At 46.4% G+C, this 16747-nt stretch overlaps 1 protein-coding gene across 1 annotated transcript; it reads left to right on the top strand.

Annotated features, from left to right (window-relative positions):
• The first annotated feature begins 2090 nt into the window (after nucleotides 1–2090).
• IL12B (interleukin 12B) lies at nucleotides 2091–12182 on the top strand. The gene is made up of 7 exons (XM_064484619.1): nucleotides 2091–2236; nucleotides 4813–5091; nucleotides 5653–5770; nucleotides 7253–7470; nucleotides 8932–9089; nucleotides 10484–10615; nucleotides 11183–12182. The coding sequence occupies exons 1-6, from the start codon at nucleotides 2149–2151 to the stop codon at nucleotides 10613–10615; spliced, it is 993 nt and encodes a 330-aa protein (XP_064340689.1). The 5' UTR covers nucleotides 2091–2148; the 3' UTR covers nucleotides 11183–12182.
• Nucleotides 12183–16747: the final 4565 nt, after the last annotated feature.

Below are 16747 nucleotides of genomic sequence, written 5' to 3'. Positions count from 1 at the left end.
ACTGCATGCTGTGGTTTCCCCTGGGTGTGATTAAGAAAGTGACCCCCCACCATCTCCACCTTCTGCTAGTGTCTTGTGTCTTTAAAATACATCTCTGAAAATGAGAGATGTTTCTTAGAACCATCACCAGGGTTCCCTTGACCCTGAAGTGCAATTCACCTGAAATTCTCAAACACAGCTGAGGCCCTGAGAGGAAGTACTAGGCACTTAGCCAGAGGGAAAAACCCAGTGTTAAGAGAGCAGAGCGGAATCACCAGGAGGTGCCAGGAATCTCTGTTGTTTCCATTCCCAGAGTGCCAACACCTGGGTTTTGTAGGCCTGTATAATTGCAGTACCTCTATGGGCATTTCCCTGTGGCCAGGCACGACATTTTTGTCTATCCATTGTATATAGCACAGAGAGATGTCACATTTTTCCTTTATGTCTTCCCCTAGGTACAAGCTAACATGTTTGTTTAGCTTCCATGATATGTCATCTCACTGCATTCTCCCAACAAGCCTTTGAGATGGGTATTATGCCCATCTTACAGATGAGGAGACTGAGGCTGAGAGAGTAATCTGGCCAACATCACACCACTAGCGAGTGGTGGAACCAGAATTCAAGCCCATGCTGCTTGACACCAAATGTACTGACTGGTGCTCTGTGGCAGCTAGAACTTCGCTACAGTCTTAACTTGGACTAAACTGACAGATGTGCCCGTGAAATTTCCCTGCTGCGGTGACAAGAGCACTGGCAGTGGACAGGGAAGCCTGACTTCTAATCCTGACTCCACCACTCACAACCTTCATAATCTAAGGGAATAAAGGACATGACAAAGTTCCCCTAGGATTAGCAGCAGTCTGACAAAGCCAGGATTTGTCAATATTCAGTCACCCAACCAAGGGGTGCTCAATTTTAATGTATTTGGCCGAAAACTTTGAGTCTTGTTCTTCATTTAGCCCAGTGGTTTCTGAAACCACGTTCCTACACAACTGGTGCCCTCCGAGATGGATGGAGGTGTTACAGACTGAAAATCATACTCCTCTCCACCTAATTCACAGGTGGGGTATAATTTTCAGTCTGAAGATTTTCATGCACCCTAGATACTAACGTAGACTGAGTTTCACTCTGTAAAATGGTGGGTGATTTAGCACAAAATTATGCATTTCATTAGTTCATGGTAGTTCTATTGGTTTTTTTACGTCCTTCTCCCAAAGAACAGACAGCATGCCGAGATTTTTCTTGATTTTTCAGAGGCTCTGGACCCAGATCGTGGATTAAACTAATGGATCTCAAAGAGTGGTCCTCAGGCCAGCAATATTAGCGTCTCGTGGAAAGTCGTAGGAATGCAGATTATCAGGCTCCACCCCCAGACCGGATGAATCAGACATTCTAGGGTCAGGGAGGGGGAAAGGGGCCAGCAATCTGTGTTTTAGCAAGGCTACCAGTTTGGGAACCACTGGCTACACTATGTGGGAGGAACTGACCTTTAGTTTGGAGCGGTTGCAATTTAAACACGGAGAAAAAGCAAATCTTTCCAACGAGGGCTGGACTCATTGCCAGAACTTGAAAGATCATCTTGGTGGTACCCTTCCCCACCAACCCAAGTCTTTGAGTGCTGGGTGTCACTGCACATCTTGCCTTGTAGCTTCTCTCCCCAGCTGGAGGGGGGGTATTGAACACACTGACTTAAGAAATATTTGCTGAATGAAAGTATTTGCTCTTAGAAGTCAAGAGCCAGGTAAAAATCCATTTTCACTCTCAACTGCTCTAGCTCAATGCCCTTTATGTAGGAAGTACCAAGTAAATAAAGACTGAACGTCGATCCAGACAAGGCACGTTGCATCCCTGAGCTGTAGGTGTCTCATCTTAAAAATGAGAGGATTGTATCCCACTGCTGGCCTTGGGTCTCTGACCTCCAGATAGTCTGCGGTTCTCTATTTGGAGATGTTCTTGCCCACAGACTGGCACAGGGCTCCTGGGATTCACTGAGTATTAACCTGACAGTGTAAAGAAGATAGAAGAGGATAAAGATGGAAGACAATATACATAGAATGTGAATACGGCTTCCAAAGGTGACTGCCTAACGATTGACTTTCTCTCTTCTCTTATCCCTCCTCTTCTGTCTCTCTTCCTCCTTCTCCTCCTCTGTCTCTCCCCCTCCTTCAGATGCATCCTCAGCAGTTGGTTGTCTCCTGGTTTTCCCTGGTTCTGCTGGCATCTCCCATCATGGCCATTTGGGAACTGGAGAAAAATGGTAAGTAGCTTTTCCTGGTACAATTACTGTCTTTAACTGTATAATAATAGTTACTATTTATTGTGCTCAGCACCTCATTTAATTCTCACAACAATCATATGAGATAGGGACTGTGTGTAGCCCATTTTATAGATGTTAAAAATAGAGGCCACCAGAGATGAAGTAACTTACCCAGTTTCACATACCTGCTAAGGGCGGAACAGGAACTTGATCCCAATTCTGTCTCGCTTAGGTGCTTGTGAATTTAAGTATTTGAGGAAGGTTTTACAAGAAGGACATGAAGCAACTGTTGCCTTTGTCCTTGGAGCGCTGAGCAAGAGGAAATAGGCATATATTTTAAATGAAGGCACTTCAGCTGATGATCAGAAACAGTCTTTCAACAGTGAGGAAAATACAACACTCGAGTGGGTACCTGAAAAAAACTTTGGACTATTCCTCCATTCTTTTTATTTTTAATGATCAACTAATTTTTTTTATTGAGTTATAGTCAGTTTACAATGTTGTGTCAATTTCCAGCGTAGAGCACAATTTTTCAGTTATACACGAACATACGTATATTCATTGTCGCATTCTTTTTTGCTGTGAGCTACCACGAGATCTTGTATATATTTCCCTGTGCTGTACAGTATAATCTTGTTTATCTTAACAATTTCGGGAAGATAACAGTCCAACAATCCCCACTCTGCCCCAGAAGGATTTGAGAGTGTTAGCCCCTCCCCTGAATAGAGACAAGGGCCTGAGCCAGGTGATTATCCCGGGTGCCTTCCAACCCTGGGATTTTTAGTGAGCTCAGGAGTCCTGGCCCTTGCATAGCCCACCCTTCATTACTTCTGATTTGGTAAACCACAGAAATTCCAGAAAGTCAATGTGAGAAACGCTGAGAGACTTGCGACTTTGGAGACCAGATGAGATGCCGCCAAGCAGTGGGTTCTAGACATGCCCCGTCAGGCTTCCTCCTGCAGCTGCCCTTGGGCCAGGGTCTTGAACTTTGAGTCTTAGCTGTGACAGGAATACACTTGTGCTGTTCAGTCGCCAGTGGGACAGAGAAAAACTAGAGGCAGCCCAAGGTGCCACGTGGCTTTATGTCCACTCAGCTGTTTCCTCAGATACTTTTTACCCCTTATGTCTGTTACCCATTCAGTAGTTATAAATCTCTTTGGTGTCGGGGGAGAATTGTGTATTCCACAAGGCTTTATGTTTGGATGCCAATCACAAGAGCCACCAGGTCCAGAGCATTTAAGGGCGCTGTGTCAAGCTCGTAGGTGAATTAGCTTGTGCAAGCCACATCTCCACCTTCTGGAACAAGCACTAATATGTTGCTTATTTTAAAGATGATGACACTGGAGCTTAGAGTAATTACCCAAGGCCACAGGCTAGTGTAACAGATAAAATTGAATCTAAACCCAGACCTGTGTGACTCCAAAACCCAGGCTCTTAACCACTATGGCTCTCAAACTTCAGTGGGTTTCAAAACCATCTGAGGAAGTGAAAAACAGATCACTGGGCCTATCTCAAAGTTCCTGATTCAGCAACTGAGGTTTTGCATTTCTAGTCCCAGGTAATGCTGGGTGGGTGATCCTGCTTTAAGAACCACTGCATTAAACAATTCTATTTAACCAATAATTGATGCATGAATGAATGAGTGAAGCTTTGGTGTAACATACTCTTTGAAATACTGTATTAGGCCATTCCTCAAGTGCCAGTTTAGATACTTGGATTAAAAATCCAACGCAAAGCTGCAGAGACCAAAGTTCTGAGATATGGCTCTTGTGTTTCTAATTTGATGTAACCTTGCTTAGCCTCTTGGTCTCTGTACCCTCCTCTATGAAATGGGGAGACTAAGATCTCCTGAGCTGCCCCAGAAGAGTATAAAATAGCTTTAAAAAACACAGAATGAACGTCTCCATTGGTGAGTTTCATGCAGCAAGAACTAAATCCTTAAATCCTCATGGAAAATTCTCTGCGCAGTTTTCTGACCTTTGGTCTGTCAATAACAATAACAAAGAACTCGGAGTTTGCTGTGGTGGGCCCTCTGCTAAGTGTTTTACATGCTTTTTTTCATTCAGTCCTCACAGCCAAACCTATGACGTAGGTACTATTATTATGGTCATTTTACAGACGAGGAAACTGAGGCTCATGGTGATTTAGTATCTTGCTCCTAGCTATCCAGCCACCTGGTAGGGACAGGACCTCAGTCCTGGTCAGTCTTCCTCAACACTTACTCCCTGTGAAAGTGAACTGTGCTCAAAGTCTCTTTATCTCTACCAAGCCTTTGGCAAACACTCTTGTGCTGTTTGCATTTTTTTGGTGTATCAAGGCCTTCCTCATCTGCCAGCTAATCAGAGGTTAATTATTACTGGCAGCCTCCTTGTTGATGGTAGCTGTTAAACGCTGCTTCTCTCTTCTATAACCTTGAACCCCAGTTGGGGCCCAATACCCTGAGACCATCTCCATAAGCATTTGCTATTATGAGCAAGGTTGTGCTTCAGCCGTGCAAATGCGCAGGTGGTTCAAAAAATACAGTCCCAGAGTTCATGGAGCTTATAGTCTGATTCTCCAATCCCTGTGTTCTCCAGTTTATGTTGTAGAGTTGGACTGGTACCCTGACGCCCCTGGAGAAACGGTGGTCCTCACCTGTGATACCCCTGAAGAAGATGGTATCACCTGGACCTCAGACCACAGCAGTGAGGTCTTGGGCTCTGGCAAAACCTTGACCATCCAAGTCAAAGAGTTTGGAGATGCTGGGCAGTACACCTGTCACAAAGGAGGCGAGGTTCTGAGCCATTCACTCCTGCTGCTTCACAAAAAGGAAGATGGAGTTTGGTCCACTGATATTTTGAAAAAGGACCAGAAAGGTAATTCCATTCTCTTGGATAGTATCAATTTTCTCTTTCATTTCATAAGAGATTTTTTTAAAAAAATTTAAAAGGCAAGACATGATTAATGTAGTTAATGAAGTGATACCAAATCCTTTACTAAAACCACCCAAACCATACATTTTCCTTTGCTACACATTTTGGGTTATTAACCATCAAAATCTCTTGTTGAGAGAGTTTCATGGGGAGTCTGGAAACTTGCTGAGGTTCTCTGTAAGTAACAGTGATATGATTGGATGGCTAATGGAAGTCAACGAACATGTATGGTGTATAACTCAGCACTGGGCTTTAGAAAAATTAATACCTCCCTCCACTAGTTAGGTGTGGAGTACACTCTACAGAATCAGCATCCTAGGGGGTGACTTCTTGTCCCCCCTGAGCCGCCTGCCAGCGGAGCAGCAGCGTTTTCCAAGGAAATAAACGGAAAAACCTTTACTCTTGTACCGTTCAGTGACCTGTGATTCATTGCAATAAAACTCTTTGCAATTTTAACAGAAAGAAAACCCCTAAATATTGAATTTTTGTTCTTTTCAAATCCAGAACCCAAAAGTAAGACCTTCCTCAAATGTGAGGCAAAGAATTACTCTGGGCATTTCACCTGCTGGTGGCTGACGGCAGTCAGTACTGATTTGAAATTCATTGTCAAAAGCAGCAGAGGGTAAGTGAAACCACGCGGATTTCTCAGCATTTTTCTAGAACTATCTCACTAAGAAAATAAGAGCAATGTAGCAATGGCCTTTCAGTTAATGATGGGGGAAATAAAGTCAATTCTGTATTTTTGTCAAATTCCCACCCCTTTACCCCTCCCCACACCCCCTTACCTAAATTAGGAAAAGAACATGGGGATTTAAGCTAATTGTCTGAACAAATGTGTGCATCAGAACAGGATATATGATTGGGGCCTGGAATAGCTCCTGCTGTGTTTGAACCCATTCATCCAAACTGCCTGGCGATGGGTGCATCGTTAAGGTCATAGCACCTCAGGAGGATAAAAGGAGAAATCGAGGCTACCAAGGGCTTGCCAAAATGGCACCTCCAATTGAAAATAGATACAAGAGCTCTAGGGCGTAGATCTTGAAAGCCCTGAGGCCGACTCCAAAACTCTGCATGGCCTCTAGACATTTTCCCAGGGCCTCTTCAACTCCTTTCTCTTCAGCTGACACCACTCATCTGAAGTTCACTGTTCATCCAGTGCACTTGGGCTTCCCTAGGAAACCTAGTCTCGTGGATACAGGACCTATGTTTGTGCCTCTCTGTGAGTTCCTTCCATCACATCTAAGTTCCTGAGCAAAGTTAGGATAACGGAGCAAACCCGGGGTGACCATCCTGGCCTGGCCACTATGTAACTGATATAAATTAACTTCTGCGGGCGGGGTGGGTCTTACCTTTCCATCGTTAAAATGAAAATGCTTTACTGCAGACTCGCTTACACAAGTGCACAGAGACATAGATGCAAGGGTTCATTGTGATGCTCTTGGTAATCAGCAGGGCAAAGGCTAAAAAAGCGTGGTCCCCGCATAGTGTGCAGGCCTCAAAAGGAATAACCCGATCCACGTGGCCTGTTGTGGCGCACTCCCCGCAACATGTCCAGAAGGGGGAAAGATCCTTATTTCATAAAAAATAAAATCTATGCGTGTATGCATATATACATGTGGATGTATGTTTGCTTTGAATATTCATAGAAGAATGTCTGGAGGGACACAATGAGCCTTGAATAATATTTATGTTCAGGGGGTGTAGTTAGGTTTAAAAGGGGGATTAGAGTTAAAAGAGGCATACACATTTCATTTATACACATCTTTATCCATTTAACTTTTTTAAATTGGTATGTATTGATTTTGGAATGCAAGTCAGGAAAATGAATTAAAATTTTTATAAGGAGATTTTTTCACCAGGGGCTTTGGATCTACACATTTTCAGACTCATTTAAGTCAGAGGCACATAAGTGCCGAGTTGTTTCTCAGCATTTTTATTAACTTTTGAAGCCGAGCTTGTTCTCGTGGGAAGGGCGGTTTCTTAGCCCCTTGGGAGAAAACCAGCCAGTTGGAGAAATTGTGTCCTCAGACAGCTGTCCGGCTCCAACTGCTAGGGACTCGCCTACAGACGTGTGACCCAGGATGTTGTCTGTCTTTGACTCCAGCTCCTCGGACCCCCGAGGGGTGACGTGCGGAGCGGCGACACTGTCAGCAGAGAGGGTCGGCGTGGAGCACAGGGACTACTGGAAGTACACAGTGGAGTGTCAGGAGGGCAGCGGCTGTCCAGCCGCCGAGGAGAGCCTGCCCATCGAGCTCGTGGTGGAAGCTGTTCACAAGCTCAAGTACGAAAACTACAGCAGCAGCTTCTTCATCAGGGACATCAGTGAGTTGGCTTGATTCCGTGTGCTTAATAAGGACAGATGCCACCCGTCACGTGTTCGCCATGCCCCGTGCACCCAGGTGGAGGGTTTACATGCATTCTCTCTTTTATTTTGCATCCCCCCAAATAATTACGCTATAGATACTATTACCTGCATTTTAAGGAAGAGGCAATTGAGCCTTAGATAGGATAAACAACTTGCCCCAGATCTCACAGCTAGCAGCTCTGACCCAGATCTGCGCCACCAGGAAAAGCAGGCTCTTGGCTGCACTTCTGTTCTCCTGCCCAGGCAGCTTCCAGGCTGAGTCCAGTGCAGCCCCTCAGGCATAATATTCATATGCAGAAACAGAGCTTTCCCTACTAATTGCAATTGTTCCCAATGGTCTTCCTCTAGGACTTGAAAAAGAGGCTTCTTTATTGGAATATAAACCCCTCCAAAATGGATGTCAATTTTTTTTTAATTGGCAGATGGAGATTTTGCCATTTGTCATTTCATTTCCTTTATCATTTCTCCAGTGAATATACTGTATGAAATAAAATATGAGGGAGTCACAGAGCTTGCTCTGGCATGTGTGGGGGCATTGCCTTTGGTGGGAAGGAGAGGGTTGGGTCTTACTCACATAAGGTGGCCAGGGGAGGTCTCCGGGAAGAGGTGGCACTTAGCCGAGTCCTAAAAGGAAAGATGTCACTGTGTTAAGAACAGACGGAAGCATATTTGTGGAGCATCTGCTCGGAGCCATGGTCTTGGTTTGGAGAGGAGCTGGGGAGCCCAGAGCCATTCCGCGGACTGTCTCCCCTCCCCTTATCTAGAAGAGGATCCAGGACTACTTGAGGACAGAGTCTTTCTGACACTCACTGCCATGCTTTCCGTGCACAGTCCATTGGCTGGCACATGATGGGGGCTCATTCGTTATTTACTCAATCAGTGAATGACTGAGTGTAAAGACAATGCAGCTGTAACTGCTACAGGACAAGTCAGGGTCAGGTTCCATGAAAAGACTAGAGAAGGAGCGCTAGGTGGAAAATCTCTCACTCATCCCCAGCAAGAGGTGAAGTCCTGTTCTGAGTTTGGTGCAAAGAGGGGGACTGATTAAAGGGAGGGTAGTCCTTCACCGCATTGCCCCGATGTGAAAGCCATGTTGTCTCTAAGAACTTTCCTCTGAGCACCACGCAGAGGTGGTTCCACCACCAAGGCCCATAGGATTGTGCAGTGATGAGGAGGATTCTGAGCCTCTCTCGGGTCCATCTGTAAAGGAGGTGGCGGCTGGTGAGGACTGCCTCCCACAGGGCACCAGCGTCAGTGCCAGCAGCAGGGGTGCCTCACGTCTGCCAGCCAGGTGCCCAGAGAAGTTAAGTAGCCATTATAGGGACTCAGGGTGAAGGCGGAAGTGGGATCAGAAGCCAGAACTACCTTACTCCAAAGCCCCATTAGGAAAACAAAGGGTGTTTCTCTCTCTTCCACAGTCAGACCAGACCCACCCAAGAATCTGCAGCTGAAGCCATTGAAGAATTCTCGGCATGTGGAGGTCAGCTGGGAGTACCCTGACACCTGGAGCACCCCACATTCCTACTTCTCCCTGATGTTTTGTGTGCAGGTCCAGGGCAAGCACAAGAGAGAGAAGGTAAGATGTGGCTCGGGTGCTGTCTATTCTGTGGTCTAGTTTACGGAGGCCCACATCAAGGAGACGATTAAGGACGTTAATAATAGTGAGTGTTTATTTGGCACTTTTTATATGCCTGAGACTCTGCTAAAGGTGATATATATATATGTATATCTCACTTAATCCTCACAGTAACCTTAGAAAGGCAGGCAGGGTTATTTGTACCACTTCATTGGTGAAGACACTGAAGCTCAGAGAGGTCACGTGACTTGCCCAAGGTCACCCAGCTAGGAAGTGGCAGAACCAGGACACAAACTCAGTCTCCAGGACACCAAGGCCAGGCTTCTAACCACCCTTCTGCCTCCAGTATGGTTGATCATTAGTGCTTGCTCTCAGAATGGGTCCTAACCTAGGAAATCTGGGCTCTAGGAGCCTAAAATGGTTGTTTCAAATGAATGACTCTAACAGATGATAGTACATTCATGCGATGCCTCACCCAAAATCGGTAATTCCTGGCTGTTCCACATATTGTGGAATTATTTCATCAAACAGAATGTTGGCATTTACATAGGCTTAAGACACTGGCTTTCAAACATTCTTGCCTGAGCATTATAATCCCGTGTTCCCAGAGGCCCTTTTATACAGCCCAAGACTCCTCGGACCCCAGTTTCAGAAATCACTGGATAAAAGCCTTAGTCAGAATCGTGTTTAGCATGTGGTAGACATTCAGTGACTCAGTCACTCCCTGAGAATTTTTATGTGTGAAAGGGAAGGGCTATTCTGGAGTAGATTTTACCTAAATATTATTTGAAATCTTCCCTATGTAAGATCTGTATCATTAATAGGTGGTCTATATAGAACATTTTCTACATAGTTAACTGCTTTGCTAAGAGCTTTACCTGATTCTTACCTGTGACTTTTACGACTCTATGATGGAGTGATTATTGTTATCCCTCTTTTATAAATGAGGAAACTGAGACACAGAGAGCCTAAGACATTCTCCTGTGGTCACACAGCTAATAAGTAACAATGCCTAGATCTGAACACAAATTTTCTGATAAAAGGATCAGGATATGGTCATTCAGAATATCCTCGGGACAGCCAGAACAAATCTGTCCCAGTCTCACCGTGGGCCTGATACTGAGGTGAGTGCGTATGGGGCCTTCCGTCAAGGCAGCTGTGTGAGAAAGATGAAAGCCGGACTGGTCTCTTCCTCAGGGCTTCCAAAGTAGAAAAGCTGTATCTGTGTTGAGAGCTTCCGTCAGCAGGTGGCGCAAGTTGTATGCACTCCCCTACGAACAGCGCGTGTGGTGCCCTGACACCAAGGTGCGGTTGTTCTGGGAGACTGTGCTTTGCCAAAACGTGCCCGGCCCACCTTGTGACTGCGTTGCCAAAGATTTCCCTCTCCTTTGCAGAAAGACAAACTCTTCGTGGACCAAACCTCAGCCAAGGTCACGTGCCCCAAGGACGCCAGCATCCGCGTGCAGGCCCGGGACCGTTACTACAGCTCGTCCTGGAGCGAGTGGGCGTCTGTGTCCTGCAGTTAGGTGAGCGGAACCGCGAAGCCCGTTCCAGGCCTGCACACTCCGTGTATCCAGGGGCAGGGCAAGGGCGGGGGCGTTGCGGGACAGGGAGGGGGATGGCACACAGTCGCCAGACGCGGAAACATACATTTGTTCCTTAACAGATATATATTTGATGCCCATAGTATTCCAAGCACTGTGCTGGACACAGGGATACTGCAGTAAAGAAGACAGGCGCAGGTCCTATCCTTTCAGAGGGGAAGGCAACGAGAGAGAGCAGTAGCCAAGGGGCAAAGCATGGGTGACCTGCAAGATGTTTCCAAGAGTCAGAATCTTCTCCGGGGACAACTGGGGGGCCACTGAAGAGCTTTAAGCAAGAAAATGACATGATCAGATAGTCTTTTAAGAAAACGCTCAAGAGAATCTCTGGCAAGCATGGTATCAGCAAAATCCTAGGCCACGTAAGGAAGGGCTGGATCCTCTGACATGGAATCCCCAAAACCCAGTTGCCCCAGATAACATGTTATGTGAAATAAGAAGGGTTTGCTGCCAAATTTCGAATCCACATAGACTTTCAACATTCTTTTTCAGGTTCTAATCTCAGGATGCAATCAATCTTGGAGGAGAAGTGGAAGCCATTATGCTATATTTTTAAAAGACACAATAGAACAGACCCCCAAAAGATATTTTTCTACCAATTTGCTTTTTTTTTTTTAAGGATTATAAAGATGTCTTTGCTATATTTTTATATTTAATTGCTAAATGCCCACTGGAACAATCAGCTCATTTATTTCTAGAGTTTCCAGCTAACAGGTTGCAACTGACTTTTGTTCTATTTAAATATTTAAGTAATTTATGTATTTATTCATTTATCAGTTATTTAACATTTGTGCGCCAAGATGTACGTTTCACACACTCACGACCTCATTTATAAGGAAAGGGCCCTATTATGCAAAAATGTGACCTTATGTGTTATTTATACTGACAACTTTTCAATCGAGGCTGCACGTGCCTCAGTTTTACAACAACCAGCAAGAACACAAGGTTCTGATGCCAGCGCCAGAATATATTTGTCTTGGATGGGAACACAAGAGATAGTTAAATAGAGTCCTGGAGACGCGAACCCATTTGAGGAGGTCCTGGAGACCAGATGTTAGTTCCTGTGTCCATGAAGACTTCCTTGAAGTGGTGATGATCATTCAGGGCTACTTGAACCTCTAAGCAAGTTTAGTCTTTGGATGCCTGAACTGAGAAAGGTCTAAAAAAAAAAAATGACTGAAATTGAAATTCAGCTTCAGCCTTCCTGGCAGTCCCTTCTCCCTTCTATCTGTAAGACATAGAGAGTGACATGGAGATGTTGTAAGTGTCAGGAAAGTAAAAAGATCTTACGATTCCACGAGGGAAGACAAGTATAATTATGGCCAAGGACATAAAATTGTCAGACTTGCCGGTTGGTCCTTAATAGCCACACGAAGAAGCAGACAGGTGCGGAGAAAACAGCCAAGGGTCTCTCACTTGTCAGCGTGAGGAACGTGACGAGCGGATGTGACCGGAAAGTGCCAGGTCATTAAAATGCTACTTTTAAGTAATGAATGTGCTCTCTGTAAAATGATTCCGTTTGCTTTCTGTTTACTTATTTATTTTTATATTCTGATGGTGAACTAATAAAAATATAACTCTTCTTTGCAATCATTGAGTTTTGAGCTTTCTCAGCTGACTCGGTATCCTTGTTCCCACGTTTACCACGGCTGCATTACTTTCCCCCCGACTGTTGAAGAAATTCCCCTCCTTGAAGCAGTTCCATTTCTAGATCTGTGTGTGGAATGGGCCCTTTCCCTTTATGGGAATGTCAGTGTCTTGCTGAGCTGAGGGACTGCCCTTGGGATCTGACCACGGGGAGCTCTGCAAGGGCGCCGAGCTGTGTTATTTAGGGGTTAGATACTCTGGCTTCTTTCCCCTTCTAACCTGGAGTCCACTGTACTGGCTTCCCACTTGGTAAAGCCATGGGCAGCCTATCCCACAGGCCCAGCTCCAGTGTTTGCTGAGGCTTGCCCATGCGTCTGAACACGTGCTAACCCTTGGGGTTGAGGAGTTCCGAAAAAACTTGGGTTGCCGCTCCCAAACAGTGCCCGCTCCTGGCCCAGCTGAGAAGACAGGGATGAAAAGTTAACTTCAATCCCACTGAATGCTAAAATGTTCCTTGTATATGGTGCCCTGGGGTTAGAATGAAGGAGAAGGGTCAATGTAATCTGCAGTCACTCGGGAAGGCCCCATGGATAAGGGGAGGTACCCACTTTGGGCTCAAAGAATGGCCAGGGTCTGCCAGTTTCTCGTGGAAAGGGTGAGTGGTGGGACCGGAGAGAACGGTGTCCATTCTCTGCTCTCTTCAGAACCTAAGTGTACACATCCGGCTTCCTTGCAATGGCAAAGTAATTATAATAAGGATGTTTGTTTACATTCCTTATTTTAAGTGTCCCCCAGAGCCCTTACTGCACCTACTCCTGGCCTGGAGGAATGGTGGGAAGTTTCTACCATACTCATCCAACATTTGAAACAAAGCATCTTGCGTGATAAGCCCACACTGGATAGCGCATGGTTGGTTAATAATGTGTCCTCCCAAGGGCCTTTCATCTAGAGATGCCAAAACACTAACTGAGCACTTAATAAACAATGCTAACCAAGAAAAAACAATCACATTTCGTAAGCAGGGAGACCTGGGGACCTTTCCCAAAACTTCGGGCCAGCCCGGGGCAGGCTCAGATGTTCTGCCTCCCACCATGCCCAGTGCTTTCCCAGCACGACCGCTCAGCAGTTGATTATTTTCAGTTGCACGTAAGCAATGTAGAGGTCTTCTCTTTGGAAGGTATTTTCCGAGACAGTCATTTTTATTGGGAAGTTAGCCACTATGAATGTATCAAATGTCCTAGCAAAATTGCTCAAGACTGGGGACCAGCAGCCTGCTGGTTGTCCAGTCAGTTTTCACCCCCAGCTGCCTTCTCCCCTGGTGTCCCTCCTCAGCTCAAAGGTCGGGAAGCGAAATCATCACTTTCCCAGCTGTTGTTGCTGCCCGGAAAGGCCATGAGACCCAAATTCTGGCTCATGAGATATAAGAAAAATTTTCAGGGAGTTTTGCTGATAAACAACGGAGTTATGGCTAGCAGGGGGGGTTCATGTGTGTGGCAGGGGTGAGGGGTGGGCCTGAGCAAGCATCTCATATGGGAGAGACATCTCTGCTGTTCCTTAATTCACTCCACAAACATTGTTTGAGCTATCACTCTGTGCCTGGCATCATCCTCACTTTCAAGATCCAGGGCTGAACAGGACCTGCATTCACACAGCTTCCAGTCTCCAAAGGACTGGAGGTCACTTCCTGAGGGTTAAGAGCACTGTGAAATGAGATCATCGGTTCAATGAGGCCGGCCGAGTGCCTGGCTCACAGTCAGCACCCAGCAAATGGCAGCTACTTCCACTGACTAACTCTGTGATCTTGAGCAAGTGACTGAAGCACCTCGAGCCTCAGTTCCCTCATCTGTAAAATGGGATGCCAGTTCCTGCCTCATAGGGAAAGTTGTGAAGTTTAAGTGGAATGACACTCAGAAAATACTTAGAAAAACACCTGGTCCATAGAAGTCCTCAATATAAGTTTATGGTTAACATTCTTATTATATTACTTATCACCTGAAAGGTGCATAATTCTGGACCCTGTGGTTTTAGGGGCGGGGAAATGGGGGAGTCATTGTTAGGAGGCCCTGACGTCTCTAAGAACTAGGCTGGGATGAAGGGAGTATTAATCAGTCAGTGGAGAAGAAAGAAGAGGCTCAGTCTCTTGAGATTAAAAAGCCTCTTCAGTGCAGAATCCCTTTCTTATAAACACGATTGCCAGTTCCTGCCTTCAGGGGTTCTACAGTTCAGTGAGAGAGAGAAAACAGGGGCAAACGTGGTGAATATATTAAATGTAGCCTGGCTGGCTTAGAGCACATGCACCCTAAATATTTCTTTTTACAAAGGTTTCCAGCTCCCAGGAAGAGCTCTTTTATTCCCTTTCACCTTCCTGGATGCAATAAATTGGCATAAACCTAACAATTCACCTTACCTATAAATCAGATTTTAATCACCTCTTTCCATTTCATTTCAGTACCGCCCTTCTTGCAGGATAGAATCTGTGAGCAAAATGTATTTGGACAAGACTGTCTCCAGAGGGTCATATTACATCAAGGAAATGAATTCCCTCTCTCAAGCTCATAAAACGCAAAAATGAAATCACCATTCGGGCTGAAGGCGGAGGAGACCAGGCATGCATACGGAAAAGACTTCTTCTGCAGGTAGCGTGCTTGGAGCAGTGGATTTGCATTTTCCTTCCACGCAGGTCTGGTCCGCCAGGGGGTGGGCACGTTCCTCTCACTGGGTGGATGCCCGTGTGCGAAGGGCTGCAGGGCCGGGCAGCTGCTCTCTAATCTCCATCTGCTTTCAGGAGCACAGACCATCTCTTCCTTGCTCTTGGCCACAGCCCACCTGGCATCTTCCCTGGCTGCTTGCTAATCCAAGCATGCGGGGTTCCAAGGAACTGAGCATTCTGCCCGTGGCTCTGAGGTTTGGGGGAGAGAGAAAGCGAGGGGAAAAACCTTTGACAAACCACGGAGTCCAGTCGGCCTTGTCCTTCCCACACCCACCACCCAGCACTCATACAGGTGGGATGGAGATGCAGTGGCATCAGGCAATGTCTGGGAGGAGGGCAGAGCCCAGGTGTGTGCACCTGGCCCTGGGCTTAGATCCCTCCTTACTGGTGATGTGCCTCTCGGCAACTCCTCAGTCTCTTTCGGCCTCAATTTCCACACCACCATAACAAATATTTCCGCCACTTCCCAGGGGTGCTGTGAGGGTTCACGGAGACCAAGCTCATGGCACCAGGCACCTTGCTAGTACACAACAAATGCTAGTTACAGCTGCTGCTTTTCTAAAGCCGGGTCAAAAGGAAACCATCCTGATGCCACCTCATCTTCCCTCCCTGGGGAGATAAGGGCAGGTTTGGGACACGCACACGAGCTCCCGTTCTGTCTCGGCAATCTATGTCCTCCCACCCACCAGCCCTCTTCTGGGTACACTGCCAACACACAGCAGTGGTGTCGCCCCCAAGTCAGAGCACCCAGAGCAATGCTCCATTTCAGCAAACCATCTGGTGTGTTTCTACTTGACTTTGCGGAACATTCTCCAGCTGTGGCTTGTCCCTTTCTTTGAAATCTCTCTTTTTTGTACTTCTGGGGTCCTTAGAGGCTAATCAGACCAATGGTTCCCTGACTCACTTGAGCAGGACTGTTTAGTTCAAATGGAAATCTTAAATGAAGTCCCAACATACACAGGGACTGGGGCAGATGGGTGCAAAGGGGCTTTGATTGTATCCATACAAGAAGGATATAAATTAATTTTTTATAAAGTCATGTATGCAAAGCAGATAAAAGCAGAGCTGCTCTGGCTGAAGCTTCCCACCCACTGAGTCTCGCCAACTTGTTCACCACTGAGAGCCCTGGGCCCCTCCCTTAACACCCCTAAACGCAGCAGGCCGCAGTTTGAGAGCCTCTAGTTTTATAGGTGAGGAAACTGAAGGCCAGAGACGTTCAGTGCCTTGCCCAGGAGCCCAGAGCCTGCTTAATGCCAGGGCTCACACTTGAACTTGGGTCTCCTGACTCCCATTTTAGCAGCTCCTGATATATTAAATTATAATTTCCAGATGACTGCTGCTAAAATGACCAGACTATTGCCAGAGAGGGGCTGCACATTAAAACCCAGGAGCTCCCACAAGTACTTTAGTACTAATCAGTTTCTCAAAATAGTCACCACGCTCCTTGGAACATGGTGTCCGGAAGCTGAAGAGGATCCTCGGCTCCGTCCCCTTGGGAGAGCAGAAAACTAACAGCAGGGCTGTGGGCTCTGTCAGACAGGGAAAGTCGGAATTTGGGCTGCCAGCCTGCTGCTACTCGCCCCAGAGTGCTTAATGCTAACAAGAAAAAAGGTGTCCCTTCCTCTGGGCAAGCACAGCCCCATGCCAGGGTGCTGGCTTACTGAATGGAGAGCAGGCTATTTAGACTCCACTTGCCCCCTCGCCCAGGGACCCTTGTGCAGGACACAACCTGCCCAACCCTCCGTGGTGAGAGTAGTAGG

Source organism: Camelus dromedarius, chromosome 3 (genome assembly GCF_036321535.1).
Source record: "Camelus dromedarius isolate mCamDro1 chromosome 3, mCamDro1.pat, whole genome shotgun sequence".
Taxonomy (NCBI): Eukaryota; Metazoa; Chordata; class Mammalia; order Artiodactyla; family Camelidae; genus Camelus; species Camelus dromedarius.
This window is presented reverse-complemented; position numbering and strand designations above follow the sequence as displayed.